The sequence below is a fragment of the Rattus norvegicus genome, chromosome 4, assembly GCF_036323735.1.
Source record: "Rattus norvegicus strain BN/NHsdMcwi chromosome 4, GRCr8, whole genome shotgun sequence".
Taxonomy (NCBI): domain Eukaryota; kingdom Metazoa; phylum Chordata; class Mammalia; order Rodentia; family Muridae; genus Rattus; species Rattus norvegicus.
The window spans coordinates 12,857,464-12,873,712 of record NC_086022.1 but is presented as its reverse complement, the minus strand read 5'-3'; the positions used below and the strand labels follow the sequence as shown (position 1 = coordinate 12,873,712).

General features: G+C 43.8%; 2 protein-coding genes across 4 annotated transcripts in view; both read left to right on the top strand.

Annotated features, from left to right (window-relative positions):
- The window catches only part of Lhfpl3 (LHFPL tetraspan subfamily member 3), a 542,908-nt gene that overhangs the window by 397,727 nt on the left and 128,932 nt on the right, over window positions 1–16,249 (top strand). The gene's annotated exons all lie outside the window — the stretch shown is intronic.
- Window positions 12,215–14,991, top strand: Mifl1 (macrophage migration inhibitory factor like 1). The gene has a single exon (XM_063286812.1). It carries the CDS (start codon window positions 12,361–12,363, stop codon window positions 12,760–12,762), a length of 402 nt encoding a protein of 133 aa, XP_063142882.1. The 5' UTR covers window positions 12,215–12,360; the 3' UTR covers window positions 12,763–14,991.

Here is a 16,249-nt window from a genome sequence, read left to right as displayed (position 1 = left end):
TCATGGTCACTGAAGAAAGGGCATTTGCAGTGGAGACTCTCAAATGCGAGCTTTGCAGATAGGGAAGAGCATATGTGGAAACAGAAGAGGAGATAAATGAGGGATGGAGAGGACAGAAAAGAAGCAAGATTAGGCAAGAGTATGTTAAAGAACTGTGATATATATGAAAGCAAAGATAACCAGATAAGGATTCAGTTCCAAACCTGGAGCTGCCAAGTGTGGTGGAGCTCAGATATATGGAAACTCAACCCTAAAGAAACTTACATTAGCATGCATGCTCTGCTTTGCCAGCCTCTGTTACAAAGGCCTCTGTACACACTGTTTCATGTAATTTTTCACATATTTATACAGAAGACATTCTTATTGCATTTAAAGTCCTAAAGTCCTTACCTAGTAATAGACAGAACAAATGATTCATAGACTATGATAAGGCCCTGTGCCAACTGGGCAACCATGCAGAGTTACCTGAGTACCTGAAAAGATTCCTGCAGTGCCCCTCCCTAACCCAAATCAAGAAGGTGAATGAATAAACTAGTGAAGCTCTCAGACCTCATCAGAGAAGTCCTGCAGTGGACCGCAGCTAACACAGAAACTCACAGTTTGTCGAAGTGAAGAGAATAGCTGTCTGGAGAAGGCTCAGCCACAAATGGAACATTTATATCACACACCCTTCCCCAAGGACTGTCACTGAAGAAAGAACACAAAGACTGTAAGGGCCAATGATCTGGGAAGACCAGGGTGAAATCTGGATATGACAGGACTGCTGAACTCATGAACTCACAAAAGCTGTGGTTGTCTGTATTAGACCTGTACAAGATCCTTCTAATCAACAGTCCAGAATGGAGGCAAAGAGAGGCTCATGAGCTCCCATCCCCTGCTAAAGAACCATTGATAGACAGTCAATGGCTTCTACTGGAAAGACATTCAGGTTGGTTGTTTTGTTTTTCTTTTATGTGTTTAACCTCTGGTAGGTCAACTTGTACTCCAGTGGATACCCTACACCCATGGGTTATGAGAGAAAGAGAGAGAGAGAGAGAGAGAGAGAGAGAGAGAGAGAGAGAGAGAGAGAGGAGAGACAAGATTGGAGATTGGAAGGAGATAGCACTAAGGAGTGGATCTCAGTGGAGTTTGGGGAAAGAGTAGAGGCAAATATCAAATTTGTGTATGAAATTCTCAAAATATTAAAACAGTAAGTCAAAATAAATAAATTCATTAAAAATAATAACTAGGTTAGCCATGAGATATTGCTGAGGAAAGCTAAAAATAGGGAGTAGAGCCAGCGAAAGAAAAGGAATTGTTGTCTATCAGACATGACGATCCAGGATTTGGAGTTTGCCCCCTGGTTTTTGGTATTTCCACATTATGACATTTTGGAATGGTAATGTATAGCCTGTGATTTCAGAAGTATGTGATGTGCTTTTTCTTTTGATTTTATAGATAATTACAATTAAGAGATTGCATGGAACTTAGAAGAGACTTTGAACTTTGGACTTTTAATATTGTTGTGACTGTCATAGACTATGATGGGGACTTTTGAAGCTGGACTAAATGTGTTTTGCATTATGCTCTGGCTAGGTATGGCCCCCATAGACTCATGTGTTTGAACAAGCCTATGGGTGCCAGGGAGTGGAATGTGATGATTTGAATGTGCTTGGCCTATGGGCAGTAGTGGAAGTAAGATCTTGTTGGAGTAAGTGTGGCCATGTTGGATGAAGTTTGTCACTGTGGGAGTGGACTTTGAGATTCTGTGCTGAAGCTCCACCCAGTATAGAAAGGAGCATCCTCCTGGCCACCTGCAAAGAGAGTTTCCTTCTGGCTGCCTTTAGATCAAAATGTAGAATTTTAAGCTCCTCCAGCACCAAATCCGGTTTGCTTCCTACTACGATGATAATGGACTGACCTCTGAAACTATAAGCCATACCTGATTAAATGTTTGCCTTTGTAAGTATTGCCTTGGTCATGGTGTCTCTTCACAGCAATAAAACCCTAAGACAGGTGTTAAATATCAAAGTCCTCATTCTTGCAGAGCAAGCACTCCCAGCAGTCACTTGTGTACTTCTGTCTCCCTTCAACCAACCATCTTCACTCTTCTCTAGCAGTTCCCATTTCTCCACCAAGCAGTTCTTTATATGATAAACTTTAAGTTCTCTACTTGACACATACATGCACAGAGTCAATGAATAATGCTTTAGAGACTCTGATGGGCTTACTTTGGAAACATAGGAAACTCTGGTTCAGTTAGGGATCATTTCAGTTGCAAAACTCTGTGAAGCTTTTTAGTAATTTAGTAATCCACATTTACAATTAGGTAAATTAAATTTTATGCAGTTTATCCAGCTTGTCTTAAGTCAGGCAGTGTTTAGTAGATGATTCAAAATTATTATAATCTCTCCTGATCTCAAATCCCAATGCTCAGTCTGCTGATCCATTACTGCTTTGCAATATTTATAATTTTATCCAATGAGTAAATTTATAATATGTGTCCATATTCTTAATCTTATTTGGTCCTTCCAAAACTCCATTATCATTTCTATATTGCTTGTAGGGAAGAGAATGGATATTCACAAAACTTGGGTGGCTTTTCAAGATTCTACGTTTCATTCAAGTTCAAACCAAGTTCTCGTCTCCATCTCCTGGTTCTTAGAGGAATCAGTGTTGGGTGAGCACAAGGGGTGCTAAAATAAAAGTCAAGCTGAATCCCTCAGGATCTCAAACAAAAGCTTCAAGTTCTCATCTCAGTTTCCAATGAGGTCTATGAAAAGAACACATGCATGACAACACCTTGTTTTGGTTTGAGTTTGGTTTTGTTTTGATGAAATAATTAGGGAAAATTCTGTTGGACATTTATAGTCCCATAAATCTAAAGAAATAGCAATGTAGTGGGGGAGTATTCCTCCTGCAAGCTAGAAGCAAGCATTACCTCTGCATGGTAAGAAAGACTGTGACTCTAGCAGGCTACTAAGAACCCAATAAACACATCAGAAATCGTGATTGGATGGCTTTTTTCCCACCCCAGAGTTTAAGACCTAGTGCAGAGTGTATACCACTGCCAAGTTACTGTTTAACCAAGAAATTTCTGGTAGTTTTGCTGATCTATGGAGAGACACTCAGATGACCTCTAATCTTAACATGCCTTGGAAATTACTTCTTCTGAATAGGTAGCCTAAAGCACACGTCCTTGTTTCTTGCTATGACTTTTAAAGGTAATTATGCTTCCCTTTCAGCTGAACTTTTCCAAAGAAAGTCATTCCCCCGGAGAAATGACAAAAACATTCTCTGTCTCATCTTTGCCTGGTGTTTGTCGAGCTGCTATTATAAAGGAAGCACAATATCAAATGTGCAAGGGAACCATTGTTTCTAAGTTCTTGCAAGCTGTTCCATGGCACCTCCTGTAATGACTTGTGGCAGCAGGACTGCCCTAGAATCAAAGGCTATTACTGTAATGCTCTCCCAGCAGGGCCCTTGGCAAGCATTTCTGCTTCTCCTCCACACCACCTATGCCCGGTGCAGATGCTGGCCACCGTATGGCACACAGAAGGAAGCTCTGGCCTTCTGAACAAGTTCCCAGAGCTCCTGGACAGTCAGCATCAAACCTTTCAAACCACTGCTCTTCTGACCATTCCTAGTGTTTTTAAAACTCCAACATGACCAGTGGTGGTAGCCCACTCATTTAAGGGAGGAGGAGCAGGGGGGGAAGGGAGGGAAAGAGAAAATGAATGTGAAACGGAATCATTGCTTCCATCGTCTTTCCTCTTCCTGAAAATATCTCAAGTTTCTTCATTTTCTTCTTCAGTTTTCTGTACTGTGACCTGGTGTGGTTGACCGTGCAGTGCCCTGATCAGTTGGTTGAAATAGTCTTAGAAGTAGCTGGAAACACATTCTTCCTCAATGAGAAAAAGCTGACCTAAGAGAGCAACATCTCATTGACCTTGTGTGAACAGACCTCATACTCTCCTCTCTGGGGACTGAAAACAGCTCTCAGTACCTGTGTTTTCATGGTGAAATCGGGGCTTGGCAGACCGGGGCTTGGGGCCCTTTGACACACAGCCGAGGAGTTCTGTAACTGTGTGGTATAAGATATCAATATCCTAAAAGAAAGGTCTGGTGTTCTGTTCCTAGAAACAAGTTATCTTTTGTGCCATAGCATTTGCTGAACCCATTTCCTATTGTCTGAAATCAGCCTTCTTTTTCCCACACGTAAGATAATATGTGTGTACATTGTCTTCATGTGGCATCACCTTTAAAGAAATGGAAGAACACATTAAGTGTTCATCCTCCCTTCCTCTCCCCTCCCTTCCCCTCCCCTCTCCTCCCTTTCCCATTCTCTTACCCTCCCCTCCCCTCTCCTTCTCTTCCCTACCTCTTCTCTCCCTGCTCCTTTCTTTTCCTTTTCTTTGAAAAATTCCCAAACACATATGGATTGCAGGAAGCCCAATTGCAAAGATAGATATATAGATATCATTTCAAATGTTTCTCTTTAAACACTTTTTCATCCAACCAGCGAATGCAATAGAGGCTTCAGGTTATTTATAAAAACTAAGTTGAAGGCAACTAGGAATGCTCCTCATGTGAGGGGAAAGGGGTCTGTACACATCAATTCTTGCTGCCCTTAAAGGCTGACCAGAAAGTAAAGCCATGTTTGAAAAAATGAACAAGCAAAAGTAGCTAATTTTGTTTTTGTTAAGATGTCCCTAAAGGGATAGGAACTCCACAGGAAGACCAACAGAGTCAACTAACCTGGACCCTTGGGACTCTCACAGACTGAACCACCAACCAAAGAACATACACAGAAAAAAGAACATATACAGCTGGACCTAGGCCTCCCCACAAATATGTAACAGATGTGCAACTTGATCTTCATGTGGACCCTGAACAACTGGAACAGGGTGTTGTTGTAAAAATATAATAAATAAAAAAGTATAAATAAATAAAAAAGGTCTTTTACCCACTAGGTCTGGCACCTTAGTGCCCCAAGATATCTGCTAGATATCTTGGCAAAAACACATCCCAGCCACACACTTTCCTACACCCAAACCCTCACATAAAAGAACACACAACACTATAATCTTAGATCCAGTTGATAAGATACAATTGCCCACTTAAACATACAAAGCCCAGTACCATCCATCCCTTAGGAAATTAATAACAACCTGTAAATACACAGAGCAGAATCTTAACATCACCTGCCATGGCTTCTCACCCTCTCCTCTCCCCTGTCTCTTCCTTTCAGTTTCAGTCTCCTCCTCTTTCTTCAAACTTCTTTCCTACCCATCCTTCCTTCTCCTCCAATGACAGGCCTCCTTCTATCCTGTACCTGCCTCTCACCTGTACTTTACAAATTAAATGGGGAGAAGTTTCTAGTGAAGTCACCTGATTCCTGAGTATGTGACTAGACAGCTGTCCTTGGGGCAGTGGAATTAGCATCAAAATACAGTAACTTCTGGGCAAACCACAACAGCAGGGGTTATTCTAAAAGCTGCTGACTATATATGGGGTATGTCCCTCTAGCTGGGCTGCCTTGTCTGTCAGTGGGAGAGGAAGCACCTAGCCTCACAGAGACTTGACATGCCAGGGTGAGGGGATACCCAGGGGGACCCCTACCCACTCAGAGAAGAAGGGAATGGAAGATGGGGGAAGGATTGTGGGAGGGGGCAGTGAGTGGGATGTAAAGTGAATAAGTAAAAAAATAAATAAAAAAATAAAAGATTGCCTATTTTGAATGTAACTTTTTGATAAAAAGTATAAAGATTGAAGGAATTGGCCAATAACACTGATACTTAAAATAATTTTTACATTCACATGAATGATCCACTTAAATACTTCTCTCTTGTTGAGCTTTATAACATTCTCAAAAGACTAAAAGAAAGTAGGCCGGAATGGTACAGATAGAACATGGTCACAGGGAACCTGAGACTGACAACTAGGTAGCACATGTGCTTTGATCTCCACTTTCATAGCCCACTGCAGACATAATTAATCAATCCTGGTAGCCTTTCACCTGAGCCAGAAGTCTCAGAATCGCCCTCAAAATGTGAAAGCCACTACCAAGTACTCAGGAGGAAGCACAGAGGTCCAGCCCGTTTTCTAGACTACCCCTGAGGTCCCCTCCTATGTGACAGCTGCTATTCCTCAATGAAGTCTCTTTGCCTTTGCAACTTAATGTCCCTTCATTCACCTTTGCCCTCTTCTGTTATAGTGAGTTCCTTATGGATCCTCTTTGTGCTTGCCGATGAGCTCCCAGGACCCTAGAACAGTGCTTGCCGAGGACTGGGAGCTCAACAAAAACTTATAGGATAAATAACCTTTTTTCAATATTTTAAATCTTTTGTTTTATAGAAATTTGAGTGGTAACTCATATTTTTTGTAACAAAATCTCCTGGCCCTTCCTATCAAAAAGCTACTTTCTAAAAATATGTGTATTAGTTCTTTGAGAATTCCATATGATGTATTTTTTTCCATTTTTATTAAATTGGGTATTTCTTATTTACATTTCAAATGTTATTCCTTTTCCAAGTTTCCTGCCCATCAGCCCCTTAACCCCTCCCTCTCCCCTTCTATAAGGGTGTCCCCCTCCCCATTCACCCTCCTTTACTGCCCCCCAACAATCCCCTACACTGGGGTCCAACCTTGGCAGGACCAAGGGCTTCCCCTTCCACTGGTGCCCCAACAAGGCTATTCACTGCCACATATGCAGTTGGAGACAAGTCTATGTATAGTCTTTGGGTAGTGGTTTAGTTCCTGGGAGCTCTGGTTGGTTGGCATTGTTGTTCTTATAGGATTGTAAGGCCCTTCAGCTCTTTCAGTCCTTTGATTATCATATTCATTTCTACTTCTCCCTTTTAATTCCCAGACACATTCTGTGATAGTTTGAATAGGAATGGCCTCCATAGATTCATGTGTTTGAATGGTTGTCCCATAAGGAAGTGGCACTATTAGGAGGTGTGACCTTGTTGGAGGAAGCGTGGTGGGGGGTTGAGGTCTCATATGCTCAAGCTATTTGGAGTGTGGTACGCAGTCACTTTTGCTGCCCGCAGATTAAGATGTAGAACTCTCAGCTCCTTCTCCAGCACCAGGTCTGCTGGCGTGCCTTCATGTTTCCTGCCGTTATGATAATGGACTAAACGTCTATAAGCCAGCCCCAATCAAATATTTTCCTCTTAAAAGTTGCTGCAGTCTTGGTGTCTCTTCACAGCAATAGACTCTCTAACTAAGACACACTCTCACCTCCCTAATCCCCCAACTTCATGTCCTCTTTCTTGTTAAATAACCTGTGGAGTGCACTTTGTGCTGGCCAAATACTTCTGGGTATGGGGTCATCCAGTGAAATATGAATGACCTATCAGGGGCCACATCCTTAAAGAAATCTGACTCTCCTTCCTTGAGAATCTACCGACCATCCATAGTCCCTCAGGTAGTTAGGGGTAGCTCATGAACTTTTCCTCCTTAATGCTAGAATGTTGACTGACTTGATCCTATACAAGAGTCGTGCTGGCAACTACACTGCTGTGAAAGCCTAGGTGCATAAGCCCTGTCTTGTTCAGAAGACACTGCGTCACTCCAATGCTCCCTAACTAATGGCTCATATAGTCTCCCCAACTCTTCTATGATTGTCCCTGAGCCTTGAGGGAAGAGGTGATACAGATGTCCCATTTGTAGCGGACGACTCCACTGACACTCAGAATCTGCTCTTTGACCAGTTGTGAACCACACAACTAGTGTGATTTCCCGTCCACAAAGAAACTTCTCTTATGATGTCTGAGAGCTCTGGTAATCTGTAGGCAGAGAGACACACACTTAGAGGGCACTTGGATACTGTGTGTATACACCAGAGTAGTAGTAGTAGATTAACCATTAGGACTGTGGCTCCCCAACCATGAATGAGTTCTTGGGCAGATTTATAGTACCAGCCATGGGTTTCTTCCTGTGTAGTGGTCTATAAATCTAATCACACCTGCCCGTAGAGGCAAAAGGCAGCCTGGTACCTTTTTCTTTTAATAGTCTCAATTTTTCCTTTAAATTTTTGCTGGTTCTTTGTGAATTTCACATCATGCCCACCAATCCCACTCATCTCCCCATCCCCTTGTACCTGCCCTCCACCTTTTCAACCTCCTCTCCAAAAAACAAACAAACAAAAAAATCTCATTGTAGAAGCTATAATGCATCACAGTGTGTCCCACAGGATACTCTTTTGTCCACATTTTTCTTTTTTTTTCTTTTTTCTTTTCTTTTTTTTTTTTTTTCAGAGCTGGGGACCGAACCCAGGGCCTTGCGCTTGCTAGGCAAGTGCTCTACCGCTGAGCTAAATCCCCAACCCCTTGTCCACACTTCTTTACTGGCAAATGTTCGTTTTAGTGAGTCATTGGTCTGGCTCAAGGCCTCTGGTTTCTACTACACTATCAATACTGGAACCTCTCCAATCTCCTGTTGATGCTCTGTGCATGGAGATCCTACAGCTTTGGATCTACAGGACTGGCCCCTTCACACAATCCAACAGTTCATAGATGGGATAGATGTTGGGGAGGGCAACCCAAAGCCCTAGATCCGGTCTTGAGAAGTATCTGAGTTAGTCAGCCCACCATCTGTCCTACACCCACACCACCAGGACAAGCTCTCCAGCATTACCCTGGCTACCTCAGCAGCCTGGGTCCTCTCAGATCTTACAAGCCACACATAAATCAAGTCCCAATCTCTTGTTCAGAAGAAAGAGTGAGATGTCATGTAGCATAGATTACACATTAACTAAACGTGATTCTACATGAGGCCAGCTCTGCCCCTTCACTCCATCTCCTAAGAGACCTCTGAAAGAAGACCCCTCACTTTGGCTCTTCAGCCTGAGACTCCTACTTCAGACCCTGATATTTAGCTTCCATTTTTATAGTCCCTTACCATAAAAAAAAAGCCCAATTCAGCATCGCCTTCTTGAACCCTCCTCCTAACAGAGATAGACCTAAAGTCTATCATTCTTTCTGCTCAAACTTCATGGTCCCTCTGTGTTGTCTGGCAGCCATGAAGCTCTTGGGGTATCAAGTTTTGATTGCCTCCTCATGCCAGCCCTACAAGAACTCAGGATCCTACAGCCGTGGTTCCATTACCTCTTCAGTTCACCACAGGAAAGAGCAGGCTGCGTTAGATGGCACAACTGTGCTGCAAAGTGAATGAAAATATCAAGAGAGATCAGAAAGAAATCAGAATCCTCATTCCCCTGTTGCCTAGAGGTAGAGAAGAAACCATTCTTGGGGCTCCTCCTCCTGAGGGTGGGTTCACCTCCAGAATTTTAATGGCAGCCTCTTTCCCATGCTGTTTCTCACTCTCAGGCAGGCAGAACACGTTTGGTGAGTAAGACTCATGACTCAGCCTTTCATCCTGCAATCACATATATTTTTAATTTAAGTTCTGTGCAATTTGGCTAACATTAACTTTATTGGGTAATTTCCTCATTCGGAGTGCTTTCCACAGAGCTGTTGATAGGGATGCCAGTCTACAGAAGATGTGCTTGCTGACAGCAATACAAAAAGAGGCTGAGGTAGGTTTTCCTTTTAACCTATTCATTACATTTTTATAAGCCATCTCCCCTTGTGGGCTTTCCCTTGTAGTTTGCAAGGGACCACAGCTGTTAGAAAGCAAACGCAGACTCCCAATCTCACTGTTACCCAAGCCAGCTGCCTCTGAGCCAGAGAAATTCCCTGAAGGCTTTCTCATCCACACAGGAATTGTCAGGTCAGTGAGGCACCACCACCTGGCAAGCTAGCCAAAGACATCGGGGCACCACTGGGGAAGGACACGGGTGTGTTCTGCCCTGAGACAAAAGGACTGTCTGTGTAGGGCTAGGCAGACCTGGCTGTCCATATTCATGATCAGCAACCCCTAGGAGGGTATATAATCTTAACATGAAGCCCCACATGATCCTGAAGTTAAGTAAATATGTTCTCTTGTTAGGTACGTTTGCGATACATGAGGCAGACTTCATGCTTCTTAAAGAACAAAGAGGCATAGCCACATGCATAGGATTCTGAGAACTATACCTGGCTATTACTGATTGGATCATGTCATCCCAAAACATTTTATTTGTTGAAGTCTAATAGTGTGACCTCAGAATGTGACCTTATCTGAAAATAAGACTGTTACATGTGAAATCAGTTAAGATGATGTTGCAATGATGCTGTGTGAGCCCCTGATCCTTGCCTTAGGAAAAGAAGAAATGTGAGCGGGGCATGGTGGTCTGTGTGTGTGGTCCCAGCACTCTGGAGACTGGGGTAGGTTTATCCTGAATTTGTGGTGACCACAAATGGGATGCAGAGCGAGTTCCAGGACAACCCAAGCCTGGAAACACTGTCTCAGAAAAGAAAAAGGAGGTGTGGGCAGAGACCTACACTGGGACAGCACTGTGCAAACTTGAAGACAGAAGACAACATGAGCCTTCCCCAGCATGGATCCCTTGAAAGTTTCCAGCAGACCACCGGAAGCCAGGACACAGAGTAGAGCAGCTTCCCCTTGGGAGCCTTCAGGACTAACTGAACCCTGCTTCAGACCTCCAACCTCCAGAACTATGAGACACTCAGTTGTTGCTCTGTAGGTCACCAGGTTATAATATTGTGTTACAACCACCCTAGAAAACTAACAAGAAGGCCAGACAGGTTCCCTAAATGAAGCAGATAGTTAGCAGTGAGACCAGAAAGATAGATCAAACGTCCGGCCTGGGGTCGACCAGCAGGCCCAGTGTCAGCTCATCTGCTTCAGGTGGCAGAAAAATGACACAGAAAGAAAGAAGGCTGGCTGAAGAAACAGAAGATGAGAGAGGGCATAATGTACTCTCTCCTGTTTTTTAATAGAACTCTCGTGAATGAGAATTGAAAAGATATTGGCCCCCATTAAAGTTGCTAAGTTTGCTTTGTGAGCCATCACCTGACCTTAAGAGTGAATCCCCAGTAAATATACTGATGAGTAATCTAACACAGACATGACCAGTGTGTCCACCTAAAACTCAATGTAGGCAGAACTTGGCCCCTGGCAGCCAATCCAGACTCTAGTTCTAACCTCTTTGCTATCTCTTTCCTGGCTTTTACCCTGGGGATGAAAGCAACTGCACAGCACAAGGGCAAGTGATTTCCCAGATTTCCCAGTGATTAAACCCCAGTGAAGCTCTACGCAAAGGCTTATCACTGTGCCCTGATGTTTTTTCTACACTCTGGCTTTTTAGGGGGAAAAAAAAGTACTTTGATTGCTTCAAATCTGGACACCAAGATACGATCCAATTTATTCAAGTATTTTTATATAGCTGGTTCTTTCTGATCATGGAGTTTGCTCTAAGGATCTCTCTTTGCAGTACAAAGAGCATGTGGGATTAAAAACCTCTTTGGAATGGAAGTCTTAGCATCTTCATACATTAGAGCAGACCCACTTGCCTTCCTCTTTGATGCAAGGCCAACGGGGAGTCTTCACCACTGAGGTAAAGCCTTCACAGCAAACTACTGGCTTTTCTGGGGCAGGTTTGATCCCAAGGGTCCTGCCCTGTGCTGGCATACAAGCCAGAGGTCCCAACCCACCAAGGCTCAAAAAATCAGGTTAACTATCCTATGCTACACATTAGGCAGCCAAACCCAGCTACTGATTTCTGTAGCTCCTAACCAGGTAATATCTCCAAGAGGACTGAGACATCTTTGTCTCCCGGTATTCCCAATGTGTGCCCCAATACAAAATATTTTTGTACAAAGAAAAAGAATTCCTGTCACTTGTGTGAGAACTGGGAGTCAGATGGAGAAAAACTAGGGAGTACAACCTTATATAATGTTAGAAATGGTTTGCAGGAGTGTAAAATACCCTCTCATGCTAGACAGAAGAATGTCATTTAAAACCTCAAAGATTTTTTTGCTTGCCCTGAAGCAAGTCGCTACTGTAATACTTTAACTGGAACCTTTTATTGCATTAGTCACTGACTTTAAAAATGCAAATCTTTTGAATATAAGCAACATAAAAGGCTTATTCTTCAGGGTTTCTTCTTCTAGAGTCTCTGAATTTTCGCTTACATCTTTTTTCTCAGCTTATCAGAACATGAAGAAATGCACGCCCATGTTTCTTTTGAATCTTCATTGTCCATGTGTATTCTAAAAGGCGTCTCACTTAGAATCTGAAAATGCATTGTTTGGAAGGGAAAAAATTAGTTCCAAAATAGCCTACACTCATACTTTCAAGTTTAGGTGTACAGATTGGTTGGCACTAGATATTTTTTAAAAGGATGAATATTGAGTTTTTAATTGACTGGATGGAGAATATGTCCTAAATATAAACAAGTAGGAACTCAAAGCTGTTGGGGCTACCGCTAAAACTATATACCCATGTGGATAAAAAAATGCATTTAAAAATATGATTTGTGAGTTTGGGCCACACCGCTCTTTGCACCATCCTCCAGTCCCCGCTCGTAGTCCCTCTGCCACCATGCCGATGTTCATCCTGAATACCAATGTTTCCCACGCCTGCGTGCCAGAGGAGTTTCTCTTCGAGATCACCCAGCATCTGGTGCAGGCCACCGGCAAGCCAGCACAGTACATCACTGTGTGCATGGTCCCGGACCAGCTCTTGAATTTCATGGGCTTGAGTGACCTCTGTGCCCTCTGCACCCTGCACAGCATCGGCAAGATTCTTGGCGCCAGAACCTCACCTACAGCAAGCTGCTGTGCTTGCAGCCTGCTGTCGGATCACCTGCACATCAGCCCAGGCCGGATCTACATCAACTATAACAACATGAACACAGCTAACTCGGGCTAGAACGGATCTACCTTCGCTTGAGTTCTGACCTGCACCGCTGTTCTCAGAGCCTTGCCGTACATGGTGTTCAGTGTTCAGTGTTCATCCACCAATAGTGATGCCCACCTTCTGGTCGGGAAAAATAAATAGTTTAAGAAAAAGAAGTATGATTCATTGGCCTGGTACACATAGTTATAGTGACCAGTAAGGTTCTTTTAAATCACCAGAATCCAGCATGGAAAAACATCCCATGTCTAAAACATTGTGAAATCTTCGATCAGGAGGGAGAAGGGTTTCTCAATGTTCCTTCATTTCATGTCTTTCTAAGCCAGTGGTCCTCACAGATCAGCGTGCTTGAGAAACACCACTCAGTGGCTTTCAGTCACTGAGCTTCAGTGGTCAACACTGGCAACTTAGTTCTGCAGGCGAGGGTGAGGACCTTGAGTGTGCGCTTCTAACAAGGGTTGAGTTAGCAGGCTCTGCCATGGACAGAACCACGCTTGGAGAACTTCCCATCAGGAGAATAAGGGAGCACTACTTCAAAGGTCACAGAAATAGAGTCATTCGGGTGTTTTTCTTTTGTTGTAGATTTCTACTTGGCTTCTCTTCCCACAGACGGCATGGAAGGTGGCTATTTTGCTGTGATATCGATGCCGTGTTGTAAATCACCAGGACAGGCATTTACCATGGGAGAAACAAACACGCCCACTGCTGGCTGGAAACTCCTCACCCTGTCACCCCACTGCCATTCAACTACAAAAACTAGCAAACTCTTTCTGGGTCCCTTCAACTTAAGGAACATTGTTCCCATGCCATCTGAAGGGCACAGGCCCCTCTGGTCATCTCAAGATGTTTAGGCCAACAGCTAGCACACAGCATCACAGACAGATTCTCTGCTCTTAGAGTTTATTGTGTGGCCTGGAGGAAAAGCAGTCCTCTCTCTTGCCTTCATTTTCTGCCATGAAATATGGAAATATTATTGTCTGGTTCATTGGATAATCTCTCAAAGGTCAGTGCTGTCTGCATGTTTTTTACTGAGTCCCTCCTATTTAGGAACAAGTTTAGAGATCCACCAAACTTTGGTGTTTTACTCGCTCAGCTCCTAGAAAACCAGGTTTGAGATGTTAGCAAGCAAAAGCACTCTAACAGTCTCTGAAGCCCTTTGGCAGTTGCTCACCTCTGGCCATGTGGCTCTGAGGCTGTCAGGGGCACAATGCCCCTGGTCTATAACCCTGAGAGTTAGCATTGACAGCTTTCAATACCCTGTAGCTAATATCCCCGAGGCTGATCCAAGCCTCCTCAGAACACCCCCACTCTGTGCCTGATTGCCAGTACCTCAGAGGAAATAATGCTATCTTAACTACTCCATAGAAAGTGAGGGTGGCCAATTCACTGTCTTCCCCAGTAGTCAGCTGCCATCTCTTTCCTTGGCGGAGAAATTGACCTAGAGATGGAGATGAGATAGAAACGGGTCAGAAAGTTGTCTTTTTAAGAAATTCTTGCAAGTTCGGGGAAAGGGAAATAGGACTTCCTTGGTTAGGTAAGGGAATCACTTCAGCAGCCCGGCCTCACCAGCTGCTTATCGGCCTGTGTGGATATTGATATTTTTATTGGATATTTTCTTTATTTACATTTACAGAAACCCACTATCCCATCTACCCCCCTGCTTCTATGAGGGTGCTCCCTCACCCACCCAACCACTCCCTCCCACCTCCCCATGCTGGTATTACCCTACACTGGGGCATCAAGCCTTGACAGGACCATGGGCCTCTCCTCCCATTGATGCCGGACAAGGCCATCCTCTGCTAAATATGCAGATGGAGCCATGGGTCCCTCCATGAAAACCCCTTCAGCTCCTTCAGTCTTTTCTTTAGATCCCACATTGGGGTCCCCTTGTTCAGTCCAATGATTAGTTGCAAGCATCCTCATCTGTATCAGTAAGGCTCTAGCAGAGCCTCTCGGGAGACAGCCATATCTGGCTCCTGTCAGCAAGCACTTCTTGGCATCAGTGACTGGGTTTGGTGGCTGAATATGGGATGGATCCCCAGATGGGGCAGTCTCTCAGTTTTTTTCTTGATCAGCCAGAATCAACTGACTCTTAGCATGGTTGAATAACTTGGAATTTATGTCTCCCTGGTATGGGCACGAACTCACCAGCAGTATATTTAATCACTCCACAGATTTACCCAAGAAACACCTGGATTGCCACACACACACACACACACACACACACACACACACACACACACACTCATAGAAGAATCATTCCCATTCCAAAGAGAAATTAAAATATTTGCTCTGCTTCCCCAGTGGCAGACTAACATCCAAGATGTATTCCAAATGACTTTCCCCTACTTTGCCCAAATCTCTCTAAAACCTTCCTTCCCTCCCTACTCTCAACCATCCCTTCTCTGCCACAGAGTCTCCTAGGCTGAGGGCTGTGTAGCCTGACCCTGGATCCAGACTGCCTTGGCTAAAATCCATGTTCTAACGGCATGTAACGTCTATAGGAGTTTCCTTCTTCGGCACATACACACAAGCACGGCTCTGTCTGTGGGCAGAACTTCCTCATCTCAAACATTGGTGGCACCATCTACTCTTTAAGTCACCAAGAATCCATAGAAAAGAGAGCAAGAGTAGATAGGCAGCAGTTCTGCATCCTTTGTCAGCAAGCCCATGACATGTCCCATTCTATAGTAAATATATACCCAGTGTTCTCTCTCCTCACTGGATTTTCCTTCTGTCTCCTTGCCTCACCTAAAATCCAGCACTGCTATAAGACCTCTCCTTCTGTAGCCCTGTCCAAACAAGGTGGCACGTGCTTTGTAAGACAGTGGTGGCAGTGACCTTTAAATTCTTACTCTACTTCCTGAAAGGCTTCCCTCACCATCTGCTCTGCCACCTTTCTGAGCATGTATGAGCATCCACACGAATGTAAGCTCATGGACCTCTACTTTCCTCACTCTCAAGGCCTCTTCTCTACTCTGGCCACCTTCGTTGGACCCTGGATTCTCTCATTACCTAGAACTTTTAAAGAAGCAAAACTCAATGTCCACTCTCTGCCTTTCAACTTGATCAAGACCTTGACCCTTCGAGCTAGACTTCACTCCCTACCATCACTTGCTTTCTTACAAGGTCCCTCCCTATTTTTTCCCTTTTCTTACCAATATCCTCAAACATTTCCCCATGTATCCTCGTTGGAACCTAACAAGTTTCTACCCCTAGATCCATCCCACTCTCTACCTTCTGCATTCTTCTGCTTAGAATGCTAAGTAGCACTGACAGGAAAAACACAAATGACCACAGAGATAGCTCCTGTTCCCACGAACATAAACCTCTGTTCCTTGGCTTGGACTCCTGATAGTTCCTGGCTATTTTGAGCATTCCCCTTGTTTCCTGAAGGTAATTAACTCAATCCTGTGTGTACAACAAAGCTTAAAACATGCTTATATTGTCTCTTTATAAAGTACATACGACCGGATTCTGTTGACTGAGAAACAATGCTTAA

Coding starts and splice junctions, on each gene's coding strand:
- Mifl1 (XM_063286812.1), top strand. CDS start 12,361: ATGATTTGTGAGTTTGGGCCACACCGCTCTTTGCACCATCCTCCAGTC.